Raw genomic sequence first — 21,650 nt, 5'->3', positions numbered from 1 at the left:
GAACTTAAGTTGTTCCCTCAATGTCGTTATCTCGTGGCGACCAGATAAACCAGATATTTTGAGGGCAGAAGCTTTGACTCGTTCCCTCAATATAATGATGCGGCGCCCACCAAATATAACCTGTTCCCTTCCATTCATTTGTGGTCAGGAGAACCGAAGAGAGCATCTTGTTTCATTTGCGGCAGGAGAACCTGTTGGATATCAACCCACCGCCACTTCCATGACCTCGAAGTCACCAAACTGAGGTAAAGAAGAACCCTAAAGGTCTGCGGTTCGGATTGAAGACTCCGTTTGAGCTGAAGTGGAAAACAACCACTGAGATTCAGACCAAGTCTCTGTGCAGCTCAGGTTGGAGGTATGGATACACAAACATTCCCAGGTACCAAAGGAACCTGCATTCCTGCTTCTCCAGGATACAAAATATTTGGGGTCATTTATTTTCATATCTCATTCCACTCCATTAAGTCTTACTGTAAAATTTGGATTTCCTCGAAGCAGAGGCTCAACGCCGTACCCAAAATGCCGCGCAGGTGCCAAATATTTCTGATCCCAGAACCATGACGCATTGTTGTTCTACAGCCTTACACAAACCAACCCTCAGCCCCAGTAACGACTCAGGAATGGCGGCTGACGACGACAACGCGGACAGAAACATGACGCACTGATTCTCCCAAAGCGGCACCTAAAGGTGATGTGTCCGCTTCAATTGGATTATCTATCCAAGTCTTTTTGAAGTTTCTTAGGGGGGGCGGGGGGATCTGTACCACTGTCACAAGGTATTTCCTCCATCTTTGATCTGGTCTGGCTGCAGACCCGGACCAGATGAGATTAATGGGCCAAATTGGATTTTTTTTCCTCCCCCCCACACACACATGATCCCCGTGGATCAAAAAACAACACGGCGCTGTACAGCGGCGTCTCCGCCCGCTCTCACCCCACTGAACGCGACTTTGTTTTTGCAGCAGCGGTAGTTTTTAAGGAGCCCCTGGTACAAATCCAATTTGATGAGAATTCGCCGGCCGGGTGGGAGGTGCGACTGCTACGGACGCTGGGAGAACACATTTGTCACCTCCATGTCCTGGAGTGGTAACGTGGACGTCCTACAGGCGTCCACAGCCTGAGTTCAGCCACATTGTTAATGAGTGGCTGCTTGTTTGTTTATCCCCCCCCCCCCCCGCTAAATAAACGCCGCCGCGATCGTTCATGTAAATCGACCCATGAAGAACGACCACATTTTAGCATCGCTGTTTGCTTTTTTTTTTTTAAATTCCAACCCTCTTCCAATTTTTAGAGATCAAGCCGCATCTTAAGACACTGGATTCCAGTACGGGTCTATATTTCGTCACCTTTGTCTGGAAAGGAACTGACGACTAAAACCAAAGATTTGTGATATAATATTTTTATTATTATAATGTTTTTAATTGCTGCAGGGGGAAAGAAAATGCTGTTGGACCTGGTAAACAGAAAATGTTGAAAGGAAGAAGAAGAACCCGGCGGCTCCCGCAAATGGTTTTTTTTTTTTTTTTTAAATACAATAAATTTGAGAGCAGAGATAAAGACAAAAGTAATAAAAGAAATTTTTGTAAATGAATAAAACACTGAACACAAACCAGAGATCAATGGACGTTGGCTTCGCCGCTAACAAGCTAGCTACAGAGTTTTTCAGAATAGTATAGCATCTGGGGTTTTATTTTGAAGGCCGGGACACTGCACTGGACGTGTCGACATATAAATAAATACAACGTCACGTTTCCTTATCAAAGCCGGCGAAAACTCACGAAAACCCCTCCTTGAAAATATCAAACAGACGCACCAGCGGCGTCCCGGACCAAAGGTCTCGGTGGTCACTTTAAGGGTAAAGCAGGTCCAGTTCTACACATTCAAAACATAGACACGTTCAACCGGTCCCTCAAGTCCGCTAAGCCGAGACCTGGAGACTCTTTATTTCAAACTTTTTTTCTTTTTTGCTAGCACGTGTTCCTCAACAGAAACTTCAACTTAACTTAAAACTCTTTTTGAAATATAAAATGACTTCACGAGATTCCAGAACTTAACTGGGGAGACGAGTCGGAACAATCGGAGCAGAAAACAAAACAAAAAACAACCCGTGGTGTCTCACGCTGTCCTCGAACATGTCAACTCTCCCGCCATCCAGCGAAGCGCTCTGATCGAGGGCCCGGTGATCAGCAGATGCGACTAAACACGTGCTGGGGGACCTTGCCGCTGGCGGCTTTGTAGAGGAGGAAGAGCAAGGTGGCTCCGAGCGTGCTCAGTGCGACTCTTCTCAGGGGACGCATCCTCCCGTCACCACGAGAGCTGGGTTTAGGGAGCAGACCGCAATCCGTGGAATCATCCATCTGAGGGAGGAGAAGGAGATCCGTGTGGGAAACACGCAAACATGACAAATACCCACCACGACCTCAGCCAGGGGGTCGACGCTGCAGGTCATTTCACTCCATCCGCTCCGGATTATGACAGTTTACTGGTGAGACGGATTCAGGACGCTTTAGGACGGAGCGGGTGGGAAATATCAGCTCAGTCTGAGTGTGAGGACGCGTCCGGTCTCGTGGAGCCACGGCAGCGTGACTCCTAAACCTGAGTCACCAAAACTTCCTGTGCAAAAAAAACCCACAATGGCTTCCCAACAGATTCATCAGGCGAGTGGAAAGAGGCGGGGCTCGGTCGCGGTCACGTCCCGCCGGGCCGGAGGAGCTCGTGACCTCTCCAGTGAGAGGGTGACGCACTGGACCTCTGTCACATGGGAACATCTGCAGATAAAATCAACTTCAGCTTTTCTTCTGGTAAACATGACACAGCTACAACTTCCCGAAGTTGCAGTCCGCTAACCGGAAAATTCCTCTCTGGGAAGGCGATATTCCCACAGCGCTTTAGGATCCACTTCTGCTATTGATAAGTACAAAAATATGACAAGCGGGAAGGCTCTCCACAACACGCGCTAACCTTATAAACAGCGCATTTGACCATTTACACCGGATTGATATTCCTGATATATTCTACTTTAGTCTTTTTCCGGTTACTGAGCACACAGGTGGATGACGGGGGCGCTGAGTTTATCAGATGCTGAGACTGAGAGTGTGTGAGCTGATGTTTGGGGCAGTTTTGTTGTTGTTAGCCGTCAGCCTCCATTAGCTTCCAGCTAAACACGCGCGGCTGGTTCTTTCTTCTATCTGGAGCCACGGAGAATTATTGCAGGAGGGACGAAACGTCTTTGAGAGCTCCGAACACCTATTTGTGATTAGAAATATCCCTTAGACCCACGTGATGTTTCACTCGTTAGCTCCGCCGTTGGTGTCGCTTCGTGGATGTGCAGTCGGTTTATAAGAGCCTGTTGGTTTGGTGCTGCCAAATTCCCCTGAAAGGAGTTTGAAGAGAGTGAATCTGAACTGGGGAGAGAAGCTGAGTTGGGGATGATTTCCAAACGTCAGCAGATTTCTGCACTGATAAGCTCTTTTATGGTATAACTTGCTCAGACATTCATCACTATTGTGGAGATATGATTCACAGCCGGCTGTGCTGGAGGCTGACTGGTGAGTCTGCTCCTGGAGCCACGAGCAGAAGGTGATAAAACTCTGAAGACATCCAAACTCTGGGAATAGAACACCCCTGATTTCTTTACAGATTTCACACTCTGCCCACTTTTGAGGGAATCTCAGTTCTCAACCCCACCACCAGGTGGCAGTGATGGGCGCCCTGCAATTCATAACGTTTGCTCTGATGATGATTTGGTCTCAGAGCTTTAAAGAGTGAACGGATAAAGTGATAATTCAGTTGGAGACGTGCTCCCACAAATATGGCTAAATTCTGTGTGTGTGTGTGTGCGCGCGCTAGAGGGATCCTCCTCTCTAGGCTGAGAGCCAGTCAGTCCAAATGGGCTCCGTTGGCCATCAAGATTCCTGTTTGACAGACCCCCCCCCCGCCCCATCACTATTATCGACATACACACAAACACACCACTATTCACAGTTAGCCCACCTCCTTTTCTAACCCCAGAACCCCCAACTCCACCCATCACCCTTTTCTCCCCTCTAAACTCCTTCACCTCGCCAACCTGCGTCCTCTCCCCGCTTCCCAGTGCCCCCACCAACCCCTTTGCATTTGCCCCCCCCATCCCTCCGCCTCATCGTCTGTGTGCTGACAGGTTCATGTCACAGCTGGGCTGACTTATGGGCTGTGAGGATTCTGCCCTGTCAGGGAAGACTCTCTCCTGTTGGAATACAAATGCAGACACACACACACACACACACACACACACACACACACACGCAGGTGCACACATGCAAGCACTCCCGCACATACCTGTTGGAGCTCGTCAAAATCCATATATGCCGACATCGAAAACACAGTCTGTGCTCTCGTCATGTAGCATTTAATCCTCAGTAGTGAGTTGAAAGTTCTCAGAATAGTCTGTGTGTGTGTGTGTGTGTGTGTGTGTGTGTGTGTGTGTGTGAGAAACTACATCAGACAGAACAACACTATCAGTTCATCGATAGATCAGTATCAATGTAGACGGGTGCAAATTAAAGCCGTAGATGCTTCACGAGCTGAGGTGCTACGTGTAGTTACAGTTACTTGTATCCCATTTAAATAAAACCCAAAACCTATTGAAGTGTTAAGTTTGATTTCTTAGCCCTATAAAACACCTCAGGGGACTGTAAATTGTGAAAGCAGTTTTCCTTGTCTTTATCCTATCTTGACATTTCTGAGCAGGCTAAAGTTAGCCGAGTAAGCGCACGTTAGCATTCCTGTAGCTCAGTCAAACAGCATCAATTTGCGGGGTCGTTGATTTGCGTCTGGCTAATCTACGCGTGTGTTTGCTGACCTGGCACAGCAGATTGCGGAGACAGTTGACTTCCTTCTGCAGGTCTTTAGTCTGGATCACCAGCTGGTTGCAGACCATCTGGGCCTCCTTCTTTGGGTCCAGTGAGAAGACAAGCTACACCGGAGGAGGACAGAGACGTATAGAGACAGAGGTTAGAAGACCGTGGACATGCTCCCAACTAGTTTTACCAGAGGGAACACTAGACGTGAAATAAAACGGCTAAAAAGGTCAGTGCAGTTAGCACAGTGCATGGATTTGGCTAAAGCGAAATTAATGCCAAAATAACAGCAAGCCAGCATGACCACAACCAGCGTACCAGCATCTAACGGAGCAGCATCATTAGCACCAGCGTTTACCTGAGAGGCTTGGCGGGGAAAACGGCTGACGACATCCTGAATCGCCTCCGTCAGGTACCTGCACTGCTGCTTCATGCTTATCAGGAAGGTCTGCAGCTCCTCGCTCCTGCAAATCACAACAGTTACAACTTACGTGTGAATCAGTGTTTGTCATCCCATGCAGCAACGGCAATTCACACCAACGGGCCCCTGGGAAAATGAAGTGGGAAGATTCTGGCTGAGAAAGGTCAAGGTCAGGAAAAAAAAAATTGTGACTACGAATTCAAATGCATACCGTGCACCGTTTGTGTAAATGACACAAGTTTTTAATGATCATGAAGTTCAGAAATGGGGTTTATTGGTCTTCCGCCAACTCACACGAGGTTCTCTAAGGCTGCGTGAACTTCAAAGCTACAAGCAGGTGGGTTTAGCTCGCTAGCGAGCCCTGGGAAGAGAGCAAGACAGGGCGAGCTGAAGACGTTGAGCAATGACACGGCAGCCAGACGAATTGTTTGCTCCAGAAGTTGTGTTACCGTTCTTCATGCATTTCCCTGATGACCACTTCATCAAACTCTATAGCAAACAGAGCAGGTGGCCAAGTCTTCTCCCACCTCCTCCCTGCACTAACTCACGCTGCGATCCCTCCCTCAAACATCTTCCCTCTATGATAAGTTATTTATATTCATCAACCTCTCTGTCTGCTCCTTCCCATCGCCTGGGCCTGTGGGATATTGATAGCTATTATCTTAATGGTACATTTCCCTTGGTGAGGGGACTGGGCAGCCAGTCCTCCTCACACTCTGTCAAGACGGCCGAGTAAACAGTGTCAGTCAGGCTGTGCTGCAAACTCGCCTCCCTTCTCCCTGCTGTTAGTTTGTCTAGGGGAGAGTGATGATAGGCCCCCGATGGGAATATTGTTGAAGAAACTGTAGATAAAAACGGCATCATGACATGAAGGAATCCTGAAGGAGGATGCATGCGCGCCACTAACAGTGTATTTACCTCAGGGAAAGCCAACTCCTGCTTACCTCTCAGAGAGCTAGACGTAGGGAGGTGTGACACACCTGTCCATACTTCAGTCGCATGTCACTTCAACTCACTTTGGGGATGGGAGAGTGTGAGGTCCCCCATCGTGCTACTGTTAAACGAGGACTACTTCCTGGGGGCATTTAGAACTTTGCAGTCCCATTTCCTGCCAAACTTTGAGTTGACCATGCCAGCATCAGAGCAGGGAACGAACTTCTGCTGCCGCCTGGAGGACCAACTGTCATCTCAGCCGACCAATTTCGGGTTTAATGCCATCCAGGGTACCTGTCTCACCAGATAGGGCCTTATTTGAGTTAACCGAAAGAAAACTGGGTCATTCATGTTTTTATTTCCTTTAGACAGGCCTCCAGTTTAGTCAGGTGATTTGTTTCATGGAACCCTCTGGCTGCAGCGCTGAAGACAAACCTGGGGTTGTTCTTGTCATCCTCTACTAATGCTGAGTAGTAGGAAGCTCTAGCGTTACCAATTAGGATGGTCTTCTTTGAAGCCCTCCAACTCCTGAGGTGCTCCTTAACCAGGTAGAGCAGCTTCATGCTCCGACATGTTGTCCAGGGGTCTCCACCCTGGTGGATGTGCTAGGACACTCTTTGGTCTTGTCATTCATTAAAAGTTAAAGGACTGCCTAAAGAAATCATGAACTACAATAACGCGTATCTGCATCTGTTTTTATTTTCTTTTCCCAAAGGTAAGCAATAACAAGAAAATGTCCTTTATATGTTTTCCTGATACAGCTCTGATGGAGGTCTGGTCGTGATCAAGCCTTCCATACCTCTCCCTATTGGACTGTCTCTCATCTGGCAAGCGAGGGCGGGTGGAACTAGCGAAGCTCAGTTCTGCCGAGGATTCATGAAGTGATGGGGTGTGGTGAGATGGCTCTGTTTGGCCCCTGCTGCTGGCTCTCTTTTGCTCATTGCAACCTCTCATCGCCTCTCACCTTACAAATCATTACAGCTTCGCTTAAACCATTACAGGCAGGCTCAGGGCTCTTCTACAGAGATGGGGGAGGGGCTAGGACAGTGAGATGCATATTGGACTGATGGACAACTTCCAGCGGGGGAGGACAGACAGGGTATTACAGGAAGATGGAGGAGAACTGGGTGTGGGGGAGGGTTTAAGGTGTGGGGCTGAGAAGTGTTTAAATTTTTGCTACTAGAGTCAACTTTGTTTTCTGGGTTTTCACAGTGGAAACCTTCCTTGTAGCTTAAAGACTTTCAAATATTGGAAGAATGACGAAATGTGAAACACTGGTGGATAATCCGTAACGCAGCGTTTAAAGGTCACAACCTCTTGACGCAATGCTTTCCGCACTGTTCCGAGAACCTTTGAGTCCTCTGTCTCTTCCATCAGCAACAAATATATTCTTGCCCCCCCCAAAAAATCTGGGCGGTAAAACCTCTCGTGCCTACCCACAGTCAGTTACTCCCAGTTGGCCGATCACGTCCAGGTCCACTTTGTTCTGCTGCATCTGCTGCACGGCCACCAAAAGCTTCTCTTGATCTGCCGGGTTTGTGACACCAACCTAACAGAGGAGGAGAAGAAATCGTTGTCTGAAGTGCAGTGCACATTATACAGGGTTTGGAAAAATGCTGGTTCGTGGTGTTGCAGTGCAGTATTGAAGTAATCCTTCTAAATCATCACTTCTGGTCCTCTGGAGGTGTACGGCACCATCGCCAGGCCCTTCAGCTTCTTCTTGGTTCCTGCTGTGATGTAAACAACCAGAACTTCTTGTTGGGGGACCAGCCTTCGTCGGTTGGACCACACCTTGACTGTCTGCTGCTGATTGGGATGTGGGAGGTTTCACAACTGTCTTTTTTTTTTTTTTTTAATTATCATTATTGTTGTTGTTGTTGTTGTTTAGAGAAAACAATCCCGTCTTACAGCCAAAACCAAACGAGGTAAGTGTAGCTGCAGACTCTTCCTTTGAGGTTCACCCGATGTATTTTTCATGAATACACTGTCACAGCACATCAGAAATTCTGAATGCATTTCAAGTTTAAGCTTGTCGTTTCACACCTGGAGACATTTTGAACTGAAGTATAGAAGTTTGGTCCATCCTCAGAAGAGCCCTACAATATGTACACTGTATCTTCAACAAAGATAAATTCTTCTCTGTCCACATGAGTTGAATATATTTCAGTTTTTCTCTACTTGTAGCCTCTAAAAGCTATGAAAGCAGAAGCTACCCTCATCTCTTTCTGGGTCACCCCGACAGTGGCTGGCAGTGAGCTGAGGAGCTGACAGACGCACAGATGTTACAGTCACCCTCTACCTTCTCCAGGTCCTCCTTCTCCATGGTCAACAGGTAGCTGCAGGTGATATCATTTTCCTGCACACACAAGTGGCAAAACAGGTGAGACAGCATCACTCAGCATTTACCAAATCAAAACCTCTACAGCTGCTCCTGAGCCCACCGCCTGAAAACAGATGTGCCTGCATGAGGCTGTGCCATTCGTGACAGCAACCTACCTGCACCCATCAAAACCAGTCCTCATACATCAGACGTGGACCAGAACTTGAGCTGACCCTCAGTTTAATTCAGTCCAGTCCAATCCAGCACATTAGATCTATTATCTATGATGTAAAATATTTAAACTGCACACCTCACGACATGTTCCAAAGCATGAAAATGACATAGATAGAATAATACAGCTGTGATCAACACATCTGGTACCATTATCGCCTATCATAGATCTAATATCTCACTGAACTGAAAGCAACAGCACGCCATCGCTGCTCTTTCTCACATTAGAATCTTGCGTGACATATGCAAAAAAAAAAAAAAAACACAAAAACACAAAAAAACCAGACGCATTTGAAATATTTTACCAACATGCACACAAAAAATATCTGTACTTACACTCAGGATGTCGTAGAGGTGGCCAAGATCGAGGCCGTGCAGGAGGAGCTCCAGTTCGTCCAGCTTGTTTGCACTGAGGAGGGCAGAGATTTTACTTCAAAGCAGGGCTGTGAACGATGGCCTCCAGCTTAGATGTGATGTATCATCACACCAATCATCTGGAGGTTTGACTACAAAAATGAACCACCTTCGGCTCCAGCGTTCCTGATTTCAACCTTTGGCCTCTGTGCAGTAGCGTTTTGGGCAGGAGGAAAGTCTTCCCACTCTCCACTGGGGATTAAGTGAATGCAGCAAAGGTGTCCATGGGTTCATTTGCATCAGAATTAACCGCAACCGACCAGAGATCACCAACTTTATGAAGGAGTCTCTCCTCCCACCACGCGTTAAGTATGCGAAACGCTTGGTTTTAAAGGTCTTTGAAGCCAAAATGTTTATGGCCTTCTGGCCTGTGACTGGTGCCAGATATGTTTTCGGCTGATAATAATTACACGGCTCGGCCTGTGCGGACTAAACTCTCATACGAGAGGGTTTATTACTGTTTACGTCTGGTCAAACAATGATTCACCAACACCTGCAGCAAAGGCGTGAGATGGGTAGAAAATAAAACTGTGTGAGCAAAAACATTCTGCAGTTCTCCAAAATGGCTTGTGCACCCCCCAGAGCCCGTGATCGGCTGCAACAGTTCCAAAGCTGCTACCTTGTTCCACCTTCTTGGCCAATTCTTTCCTCTCCCTTGTGAACAAATCACATCAAGGCAAAGCTTCTTTGCTTTTAAAGAATAAATCTGAATACTCATTATGCTGATGTGGGCGATATCACCCCATGCTTTGCTGAAGGCCGATCTTCAGCCACCATCATTTCAGCCTCTGGTCAAAGTCAGGCATTATTAACGCATATTTACACAATGTCCTTTGCTTCTTTCTCTCTTCCACATCCCAGAATGCAAAGCACACCTGGTTACAGCAGCTCTTTAACGCCTACACGGGTTACGGTGGGTCGGCTCAAGATTGGATCGTGTTCCAACGGCAAACAAACCACTCCAGAATTCAGAGAGGCTCAGGTGCAATTTACATGCTCACGCCACAGTCAATCGTAACGACACCACATTTACAATCATACGCTGGTGTTTGTGAAGCAAACTGCCCTAACGTCTCCTGAATGTTGCAGCTTTATATACTTTTTCTTCCAAAAACTTTTCCAGGCTAAGAAACGGCTATTTTCTCGACATTGGACATTCGTTTTGAGGCCACAATGTGCAAATACATGACTAGAATACTAAAATAAATACATAAATAAAATAAAATACATAAAATCAGATCACCCTCTGGGGCTGTTGTACCTTTCCCTCGTAGACGGAGGTTCAGAGTTACTCTTAAAGAAGTCTGAAAGAGTCTCTTCCATGGAGCTGAAAGCCTGGACAGCAGAGATGTTGGACGCAGAGGCCAGGATCCTGGATATCTTTAGAGACACAGTGTGAGGATACTTTGATTTATTATGCTTCTTCAGAACTGCGTGCAGCACCGTAAAAACACAGGTGGAAACACCCCAATCTTCTCTTTAAATAACACATGGTAACTAAGGCTATTTTTAAAAACTGACAACCTGCGTGCACTTGAAGGTGGAAGCCAGGTCAGCGGGGCTGCTACCAGCCTTGGTTCTTATCATTTTGTCTGCTCCCAGCTGGAGAAGCTTCAGCACTGCTTCCTCTCTGTTATACTGCACTGCAATGGACAAAGCCTGACGGAGAAATAGAATAGAAATAGAAATATATAGCCAACAAACTCTACGTTACGCTTACAGCTTCCGATTCCTACTGAAGGGACCTGCCGGGACATAAAGCTGACATACCGTGTATCCGTTGCCATCCTGGATGTTGACCTCTGCCCCGTGGGACACCAGGAGGTTGATGACCTTGCTGTAGCCTTCTCTGGCTGCCAGCATCAGGCAAGTCATGTGAGACCTGTCAGTTAAATAAAGAAGAAGAAGAAAATTAGGATAGAAGGCCCTAAAAAAATAGAAGGAAATGAGAACAGAAGAGTGAAAATTGGGAACAGAGAAAATTAAGCTAAGAGCTCATGAAAGGTGAGAGTGCAAGAATCGGTTGGGAGATGAAATCAGACAACGGGAAACGACAAACATTTTGCCAAAACGATCAGATTCAGTGTGAAAATTAATTAGAAGGCGGTGAAAGATGAGGGCAGGAGAGGCGACGTAGATGAAGATCACCACCAGGGGGAAGCAGACGCCGTGTAACATAGGCCACAAATACTTTGACTCAGCCCCTTCACCTCTCCAACCACGTCCACATCAAGTAGAGTCCTCAGTGAACAGCAGCCTGACTGGTACTCCTTGAACACACCGTGATAATCGATGCAGGATATCCATCTATCAACCTGCACCTTGAAATGTCAGCCACTCAGCCACTAACTCCTGCTCAATGGAAGAATCTTTATTACTCTTCCTTTTTAACTTTGGCGTTCCTTCCTCCGTCGCCTCTACATGTTGGTTTCTGTGGGAAAAAGATTATTCTGCAACTGCTTCGTTTCTATCTTATCAATTCGACCTCAAAAAGAGCGGATGAGAAAAACCCAATCCTTCCAGAGTGGGAAAGTCCAGGGGCAATTCATCACTTCCGAAATTCTCGTGTGTGTGTGTGTGTGTGTGTGTCTTTGTCTAATGGACATTCACACAGTAAAGAAACAATCCATAACCCAGACAGGGGCAGGAATGTGATAAACTGTCAACTGGACCGCTCCTTTAGCACACCAGCTTTTAATTCATGGAGACGTCCAGGTGGTTGTATTTCTGTTGCAGTAAAGAAGTTTCTTTGCGTCAATATTTTCTTGTAAAGGGCAGGAGAGGCCTTCCGCTGGAGTTTAATTCACGAGACGTGAAAACAAAAACACAGACTCTCCAAACTGCAACTCATCAGAATAAATATTTCAAAAGAATACAACTTTTACCACGAGACAAACCACAATCAACGCTTCACAAGTGAAGGCTTCTGTGTTTTAGGAATCAAAAGAAATGTAATAATGTACTTTTAAAATATCATAAAAAAGTCATCATGAAATCCTATGTACTCATAATGCCACAGCTAATGGATTAACAGCAATAACTGCAACACCACAATGTCAAAAGGATGCTGACCACGAAGTTAAATTCACAAAAAAGTTGCGAGACGCACTGTCCAAATACGCTGGCGACCCTTTTTTGACCAACAGACATCTTTACTAATGTGTCCACAGTGTGCGTTCTGCTGGCTGCTCACTATTTTTCTAATAACTTCCAAGGAACCAAAAGTTAATGTTTTATGTGAATTTAAACAAATGAGTCAATTCCCCCTAAGTGTGACGATTCATTCATTCATTAAACCTCACTAACGGCGACTTCCTCTTTCAGCCAAGAGGACAGCACAGACGCCCTCGTTAATTTCCCGCCGTCATGACCTGTCCTCCTGATTTGCCGTGAGACGGTTTGCCAAGGGCACTCCCATGGTGTTTCAGTGTGCGTCCTTCAGACTGTGAGTTCTGGCCATTTCCCCGACAGACACCTCATCGATACGCAGGCAAACATGATTCCTGAGAATGAACAAACGACTTCATGACGTGGGCAAAGCGGCCACAGACAGAAGTTTATTGGCCGCTTTGCTTGCAATTGTCATTCTTATCTTGCGCCACTTGCACGACTGCCGCTGCCTTATCAATACATGACGTACAGACCTGATATTCAGGTGGGAATGACTATTCACCACTGTGCCAAAGCTGCTTTTGAGCGTGTCCGGTACGAGGACATCTTCCTGGGCACACTGCAAGTCAGGATGCGTGTTTTTAAAACGTCCCATCGCTCAAAATTAAAATAAAAAAACAAGTATTCGCAGTTTTATTTGCTGTCACAGTTGTTTAAAGGTTCGGTGTTTAGGATTTTGTGATATAAGGAAGGGAGAGTTGAATGTTTTTGCAGACAAGTCTTAAGCCATTTCAAGTTTTCAGTCTCAGTTATTGTATTCATGCGTATTAACACTATTATTACTTAATGGCAGAACCTTGCGACGTATGTTTAGGGAGCCCAAAGCAGAAGGATAAGCAGCCTAAGCCTGACAGAGATGAGCGCAACAGCCAGGAGAGGGTTAATTCATGCTACTAGGATGGCTTGAAGCTCTAAAAAGAAAACACACAGCCACAACACCCACTGCACATGTTCATGTATGCACAGCAGGGGGGGGGGGGGGGGGGGGGGGGGGATTTAGTTCTGGACTTAATTCCACGACAGTCAACAGATCCGTATGGCGAAGATAGAAAAGAGATGGACCCCACATCAGGCTTGCAGGGCTGTGAGACGCGACAGGGGATGTTTGTTTGCACTAAAACAGAGGAACAGGCAGCTGGTGTTGATCATTGGTTTGATATATTGATGTAAGAGATGAGGAGGAAAGTTTATCCTCTGTACCCACATGAACCTCATATTCTTCATTGCACTTGATGTGTGTGTGTGTGTGTGTGGGGGGGGGGGTCACTGGTGCCTCCTCTTCACCATCTCCCTCCTTTTTCATCCTTCTGCATCTTGTTACCCCCTTTTTTTTTTCAAATATTTTGTCTGTGGGCGGCACGGTGGACCAGTGGTCAGCACTGTGGCCTCACAGCAAGAAGGTTGTGGGTTCGGGCCCCGGCTCCATCACGGGGTCTTTCTGTGCGAGTCTGCATGTTCTCCCTGTTCCTGCTGGGTTCTCTCTGGTACTCCAGCTTCCTCCACAGTCCAAAGACATCAAGAGGGGACCAGGTTAATCCAGACTCTAAATTGACCGTAGGTGTGGCTGGGAGAGCCAGTGGTTGTCTGTCTCTATGTGTTGGCCCTGCCATGGACTGGTGACCTGTCCAGGGTGAACCCTGCCTCTTGCCCGTAGCCCCTGCGATAGACTCCAGGCCCCCCGCAACCCTTGACAGGAATAGGAATTTTGTCTAGGAAGAACTGATCAGTTTCCGTAGGTTACATCGTGTTTGTGCAAGTGTCCAGCACGTAAAAGCGAGCTGGCAGTGAGTGGCGGGGGTCAAGGAGAGCCCAAGCTACCGTGGGCTACATCCTCGCCGCTGAGGCTGCAAACAGCCAGAGATGAATGACATTTCCTCATAGTTTTCTGTAAGATGAGGGTTATTTAACGCTTGGTAAAGCGCAGGCCATCGTAGATGTCTTCAGGCTGGGGCTCTAAGCAACTGTGTGTAGTTTGGAAAAGATCTGACCATGTGGTGTCCAGTTTAATGACCAAAGAGATGAGAAGACAGACGAGTTTCTTCACACTGTTACACCCCTCCACCAAATTGGAGGAGAATCTGCCTCGTTGTTTGTTACATAATCCTGCTGACAGACAAACGCCGCTGAGAGCAAAACCGTGTGTGTGGAGGTATATATTTCAAGGTTTACAGTTTTAAATTCGGAATTTTTCCAAAACACACTGCAAACCCAGCCTTTTCCTCACCATGAAAATATAAATGAAGCATATTCCAAACTTCAATAACTTATATGAATCCTGTGTGTAACCTAGAAGCGTAAAAATAATAATCCCTTTCCGAAGAACCAGGCCCGGTTTTGTTCTTACAGTAGATGCCAGAATACTTGTGACCTCCACAATTCCAAAGACACGCTGGCTGGGCTCCGTCCAAGCCCTACAATCCTCTCGCCCACCCCCGGCCCTCAGTGTTTGTTTGTCCGATGCCAGTCTGTACATGCACATGCCATAACAGGACATTCCAAACAAAACACACAAATATACACACACTGTATGGTGCACACTGGTGCATGATGCTGCCACATGGTTCTCAAACCAAATGAGAACCATCAAAGGAATTTTGATCCAGCACTTCCGCCCCCCCCTCCCCCGTTACCCTACATCAATAGAGTGCGACGGTGCATACTGTGTTAAAAACCCCCACAAACACCGGAACCTCCTGGAACGCCCCCCCCCCCCCAACCCCACCTGTCCACCATGTTTGGATCAGCATTTCTGCAGAGCAGGAGCTCAACACAGCGAGCAATCTTGTCCTCAGTTGCAGGCGCCAAGCAGCTGGCCATGAGCACCGTCCAGTGATCTGCACACAGGAAAACAAAAAAATAAAATAAAAATAAAACAGAGATGCAGTGACATCAACCGCGACACAACCAGCTGATGTGTGGCGATGCGGTTCAAACCACTTATGGAGAGCAGTAGTAGTTTGGTTTCAATTCACGGAAACTACAAAAGACGTTCCCACGTACCGCGCTTTTTTACTTGGCTGAAAACCAGTAGCAGGCACTGGGATGAAGCCCCTCTGCAGTGCTACACACAGGTGTCATGTTTCAACGCCGGTAAAAGCCCCCACCCCCACATGAGCATCAACCGACTGATTCTTGCTCTTTTCATGAATGAGCTTAAACAAAAAACAGCAATGTCCCACAGTCACAGCTCAGCCTGGCAGGTGTAGAGGAGAACGTGGGAGTCAACTGGTGCACCCACTGTTGATCCACAAATCGGATTTCTCTGACATACGGAGTTCGGGATAAAACGAAGCTTCTCCTCAGGTGGTAGATTAAATATTGGCAAATTCATATCAACAAAAAAAAAAAAAGAAGAAATTGTGCAGTCGCCTTATGTCATTGTGCCGGTATCTTGTGATATAGGCCCAGAATTATATTTTTACATGGCATTTACTGGAACGACAGTCTGCATTTAGTGCACAGAGTTACTTTCTAGCGTCCATTCAGTGGAGTTTGGCCTCAGAGGATCTTTGAAAGTTGTTCGGTTCACGTGTTTGGCGCTGTGGCCGGGCTAGTGTCGAGTCCCTCGGTGCCCCGGAGAGTGAAGGCTGCATCTGAGTAGCGCAGGTTTCACAGCGGAATGCCTTCTCATCAAAAAGAAGTCGAGGCATCATGCCCTAATTAAGGCAAGGCTCAACCAGAGCCTGGTCGTGGAGATGAAACACAGGTTATCTGGCATCAGGAAGTGCGGCGGTCTTTACAGGACCAAATGACCTCAGAGGAGTTTTCTACTTATCTCATCCTGATCAGACCAGTCCGAGACCCATGGCAATGCATTCAATTCCTGTTTTGTTCCGGCAATGACCGAGTACCCACTCTGTGTGTGTGTGTGTGTGTGTGGGTCGCAATGTTCATTTGTGTTGTGCATGTCCACGACTATCTGGGCCTCTACATCTGTATGTGGGTTACTGTGTCTTTGTGGCTGTGCTTGTTTGGCTCTATATCTGTGTGCAAATGTGTGTCTGTGTTTACATTCTGTGTGTGTGGGTGTAAACCAGACTGCCTGGTTTGCATCTGCAGACGGCTGGAATAAATAAATCTTAGGCCTGAGAATTGGCGAGTGGGAATGACAGCAGCATGGCGACCGTTATCAATCACTCGTGCATTCCTCCACTCGGCCTCTTTGCTTGGACAAACGCCATCAGGACGTGACCACACGTCACCCTCCTCTTTAATTGTTTCCTTCACCTGCCTCAAGCATCAGATGCCGAGACCACGTGAAATCAGTTGCACATACACATTCTGGACCGAGATTTAATTGAAATCAGACGTCTACAGCACGACCAGCGCAGTTCCAAACCGCAGCCGTTTGGTTTACACGAGTGATTGCGAAGAGGAAACATCAGATTATGTTGAGAATCCAGCATTTTCCATATTCCAATTCAAGCACATTGCTAAACTTTAATGTCAAGCACTTCCCAAACTTTCAAGGCTAATCACAGTTCAGGGTTTGTACAAAAAACACTCAGGTGAACTTTTACTGGGATTTATCGACACTGGTAGCTGCGTCTGCCCAATCAGGTCTTTCCATGGCATTTGACATTTTTCATACACACTGATTTCTCTTTATGTGAAAAATAACAAGGCGGCTGTAGCGCTATAGATGTTAGACGTTCATAGTTTTTCGATGAAACCATAAATTAACCTTATTACTCAAAACCTTAAAAAAAAATCAGATCCCATTATGCAATGACAATCAAATAAAGGAAGCAGGAGAGGAATGTAGAAAAACAACGAGGGGTAGCTCAGGGTACGACCAAACCATAGCACTTCTACTACTAATGATAATAATTATATTGCTACTTTTATTTCAAAAGCAACATCACTGGCCTGGACGTGACTAAATCAAGATCTCTGATTATTATCAATTGCAATTTTAACAGTCAAAGTGGCAGCGTTGAATTGTCACAGTCCTCCTAAGGAGAAGTGAGGATTTTGATAACTGGATAGGAGGGACAACCATGGATTTGTCCGTCATCGTTATTTTCCCCACCTGTGATTGTGCAACACTTAACACTCCGCTAGTTCCAAAATATCCGATCATCCTGGGGGATTCTGTAATTTCGGTGGGATTTATGGCTTTATGTGTGTGTATAAATCTGGAGGACTCTCAACAAGGAAGAGTTCTTCCCCGATGATCAAGTTACCCAGATTGACCTCGATCCAACAGATGCCTTCAATTTCTCTTGCTTTGAGATGAGGGTGCAGTGCACATGAACTAAAAACAACTCCAAGGATCAGAGGTGCGTTTCTGCAAGATTTCCTCTTTGGCGTCATCACCATTAAGTAATGTCAGATGAAACTTTCTGGCGTCGTGGCCTGATTGGTCCCCCCAGTCTTTGGCTGTAGCAGGTGAGGAAATTGAAAGAAGGTGCAGCAGGGGCGGAGTGCTCCACACCGACGCAACAGGATTAGGGATGGCTGTTCCATATCCAGGCCTTGGAGGCAGCGATGGAATGATGTTGCCTAATTTTAGCCCAGGTTGTGGAAAGCAGTGGGTGACGTGAGGGCCGTAGTGCCGTCACTCGTAACGTACAGCATGACGTCAACCGCCAATTTCGTAAATTAAATTCGAAATCCTTTATCTTTTTTTAACCACTAAATATAAAAGCCACGACAAGAAATCAACTGGTCGCCTCGGTCGCAGGCAACAAAAATACCAACTTTTTTTTTGTTGGACAAATCGAGCGTCAGCGTTAGTTCTGTCAGGCCGTGGTAGTCAAGCGCTATTGGCTTTCCCGTCCATCAATCACACTGATCAATCAGCCGATCTACAGCTGCTCCGCATCAGCTGATCAAATCCCTCGCTTCTGATTGGCCCCTCTCAACTTAAATGTCACCTGGCCTCAACTACCACTTTGCTAGCTTCTGGCTATGCTGCTCTGCCTGCTGTCATCGCTTCTATCTCCTGCTATCTGCTGCTGCTATCTCCTGCTATCTGCTGCTGCTATCTGCTGCTATCTGCTGCTGCTATCTCCTGCTATCTCCTGCTATCTGCTGCTGCTATCTCCTGCTATCTGCTGCTGCTATCTCCTGCTGCTATCTGCTGCTATCTCCTGCTGCTATCTGCTGCTATCTCCTGCTATCTGCTGCTGCTATCTGCTGCTGCTATCTGCTGCTGCTATCTCCTGCTATCTGCTGCTATCTCCTGCTGCTATCTGCTGCTATCTGCTGCTGCTATCTCCTGCTATCTGCTGCTATCTCCTGCTGCTATCTGCTGCTGCTATCTGCTGCTATCTGCTGCTGCTATCTCCTGCTATCTGCTGCTATCTCCTGCTGCTATCTCCTGCTATCTGCTGCTATCTCCTGCTATCTGCTGCTGCTATCTGCTGCTATCTCCTGCTATCTGCTGCTGCTATCTGCTGTATAGTTGCTACCCTCCACCTCCCCAGCTCCACCTCGTCGTGTATACATGGCATAGATCGTTCCATGTCATGTTGCTGCTCTGTTCACGGGGTATGTTTGCTCTTCCAGTCTTAAACTGGGAGAACCTTCCCTCACGCTGCTGGTCCCCTGCTTCATGGTGCTCATGAAAAAGTATCAGGGACTCCTCTGAACAGAGCCATACCGCCAATTTGTACTATGATAAACAAATCAAGCGTGAATGGACCTGACAGAATCGATGTCAGTTTCATTATTTTCCCAAACCAAAAATGTCAAACATTTGCTGCTTCCAGTCTCTTAAATAAGTGTTTTGTTTTTTTTTTAATCTTTTAGGACAGCAAATCATGAGCCGTCAAAGGGCAAAAGAAGCAATTTGAACTTATCATGCTGAGCGCCCACAAAGATACATTACCAATCCTTCAAACGGCTACATTTCACAGTCCAAATCAAAAGGTAGCAGCATTTTACTAAAAGATGGCCAAGGGAAGAAAATCTTTGTTCACGTGAGATCAGGCCCCCTGATTTCTGCGATATGGAACATGTGGACAATTGAATAGACTGTTAAAAGCAGATAATCGCAGAATTTGCAGATGGTGGATGCATCTGATAATCATTTGGGTTTCCCCTGCCTTGGTTTCTGCTTGTAATGCAGCCAAATAAACAGAAAACAAAAGCTCTTCTGCGGTGTCGTTTGCGGTCTCATTTCAGTTTGTGTCGGAGCCAAGGTTCAGCGAGTGCACACCTCGGCATCTTCAGAAAACCAGAAGAAGGTTTCACTCCAGTCCATGACGAGTATGACACTCCCGAACGTGCAACAAAAGCTGTAGAGCGAGACCGAGGTCTTACAGACCAAGATCACACCTCCTTAAACACAGGGGCAGGACCTTTACTGGTCTGACCTTTGCTGAAGTTGGCGCTGGCCCCTCTGTCCAGTAGCACTTTGGCCACATCGTAATTAGCCCTGTTGACGGCACACATAAGGGGAGTCCAGCCAAAGCCCAGCCTCGTCTCCACGTCCATGCCTGTCCCAAACGAAAAGGGCAAAATGAAATTTAGAACGGATATCAAATTATCACGTAAAAATACATCTGCGCTCAAAACCATCAATCACACTTTCTGCACACACACACACACACACACACACACACACACACTGCATTGCTTATGTCTCCTTCATTCCACGTTGAACATCCAGCTAAAATTGTTTCACACCGGACATCTCAAATATTGCAAGAGTTTGTTTTTGTTTTTTTAAATAAACTGTACCATTATAAATAAAGGATAATGGAGCAACAGAGATGCTCTTAATTTTATATTCATGAGGACCTAAACCACAGCCAAGGTGTCACCCAGACATGAAGAGAGAGAGCTTGCCGTTGTCCAAAAGGTGTTCCATCATCTCAATATCTCCTTTAGTGATGGCTCTTTTCAGCTGGGACACTTTATCATCTGCGTTTGGCACAGTAGCGTCCAGATCCTGTGACTGACAATGAGAAGGGGGGAAAAAACAAACAAAGAAAACTAAACACTATTGTATTTCAAAATAAGATAAATCATTTAGATTTGTATGACTTTAACTTGACTTTTCCGTGCCTCTGAAAACTGGCCTGAAAAATTTACAGAAAAATCCAAGTCAAAATTTATAATGTACATTTAAATTTAAAAAAATACATGTATATGTTACTAAATTTAATAACAGCCTACATGGTTTGAGAAAAATTAAAACGTGGAGTAAATAAATAATAATCGAAAGGGATTCACACTCATGCTTGTATTCCAAAATTTCCTGGCATAGCTCTATATTTGTTGTTGTCTTATTTACTATTATTATTATTATTATTTTCACCAGGCCTGGGAATTGTTATTGTTGAATTCAATGATTTCCACATTTTTCATGACTCTATGACAATTTGGGATGAAACAGCACATAAACACGAGAAATGACATCTAATTAATTTTCTGTTCAGTTCACAGAGCTTGAAATCATACCTAATAACACCTGGGCTTACCTGTATTTCATTACAAAATGGCGGCAATCTGGGTCAAGCATGTGTTGTTGTTTTAAGTTTAGTTATACAAAATTTGAGGTACAACCAATTCACCTTAAGGTCAAGAACAAGCAGTTAACTCCAATAAACACAGGCACATTTGACCAACTCCATATATTTTTCTATTATACAATCACTTTGCATTGACTTCTTCTTTACCAACAAAATTGATGGAAAATGCTAGAGGCCAAGGCTAAGCTTACAAATGCCAACATTTAATTACAAATAAAGAGCTAGGCTGGATATCTAAAACTATCCAGTCTTTATCAGTCTCCTGGGGTGCTCTTCTTTCCATTTTTCAGCTTAATGCACCACGAACCAGCAAAAGAATCCCCTGCATGAGAAGTAAATAAAGCTAACATTAGCTTATCATGACTAGCTAGCTAGCGAGCCACAAGCTAACGCTAGCGTCCGGCGCGAGAAGCGTCAACCGGTGGGCGGCAAGATTACACACATTTTCCAAACCAACCTGGACGTAAGACAGCTTTTTATCAGGCGAACACCCGATATCCCACTCGTCATTGCTGCCGTCGCTCTCATCTCCTGCCGGGAAGACGTTACCCAACAAACTTCGCATTTCGGCGTGTGCTGAGTGCGGACCTTCTGACAGCCCGCCAGGGAGAACCGGTGAGTACACAGCCGGCCTGTGGGCCTCGGAAGGACGCTGAGGGCCGTGGGCGGCGTTCATAACAACCAAATAACAACACCTACAATTGTTGAGCAAACCTCAGAACGGGATGTAAGTCAGACATTTCCATAACCAAACATGGAAAGTTTTAACACCCTATCGCCTCAAAAGTTGTCTTTATTATTTATTTTTGGCACAGAATGTGAAAGGTTGAACTTGACCT

At 46.1% G+C, this 21,650-nt stretch overlaps 2 protein-coding genes across 2 annotated transcripts in view; one reads left to right on the top strand and one right to left on the bottom strand.

Moving 5' to 3' along the window:
* Nucleotides 1–1,390: 1,390 nt before the first annotated feature.
* asz1 (ankyrin repeat, SAM and basic leucine zipper domain containing 1) lies at nt 1,391–21,639 on the bottom strand. Its single transcript, XM_086209670.1, has 13 exons — nt 21,269–21,639; nt 20,126–20,234; nt 19,651–19,773; nt 15,051–15,162; nt 10,928–11,039; nt 10,682–10,816; nt 10,419–10,537; nt 9,080–9,152; nt 8,492–8,548; nt 7,629–7,741; nt 5,197–5,302; nt 4,841–4,954; nt 1,391–2,357 (listed from the first exon to the last, which is right to left on the bottom strand). The coding sequence occupies exons 1-13, from the start codon at nt 21,485–21,487 to the stop codon at nt 2,184–2,186; spliced, it is 1,566 nt and encodes a 521-aa protein (XP_086065796.1). The 5' UTR covers nt 21,488–21,639; the 3' UTR covers nt 1,391–2,183.
* cftr (CF transmembrane conductance regulator) overlaps nt 21,217–21,650 on the top strand; it is a 40,722-nt gene continuing 40,288 nt past the window's right edge. The window contains exon 1 of the mRNA XM_086209669.1: nt 21,217–21,426. The gene's annotated coding sequence lies outside the window, so the exon portion shown is untranslated. The remainder of the gene's footprint in view (nt 21,427–21,650) is intronic.

This window comes from Aulostomus chinensis, chromosome 7 (assembly GCF_037954235.1).
Source record: "Aulostomus chinensis isolate RoL2024-O1b breed Wild chromosome 7, RoL_Achi_v1.0, whole genome shotgun sequence".
Lineage (NCBI taxonomy): Eukaryota > Metazoa > Chordata > Actinopteri > Syngnathiformes > Aulostomidae > Aulostomus > Aulostomus chinensis.
The sequence above is the reverse complement of the archived record's forward strand: the minus strand, read 5'-3'. Positions and strand labels throughout refer to the sequence as shown.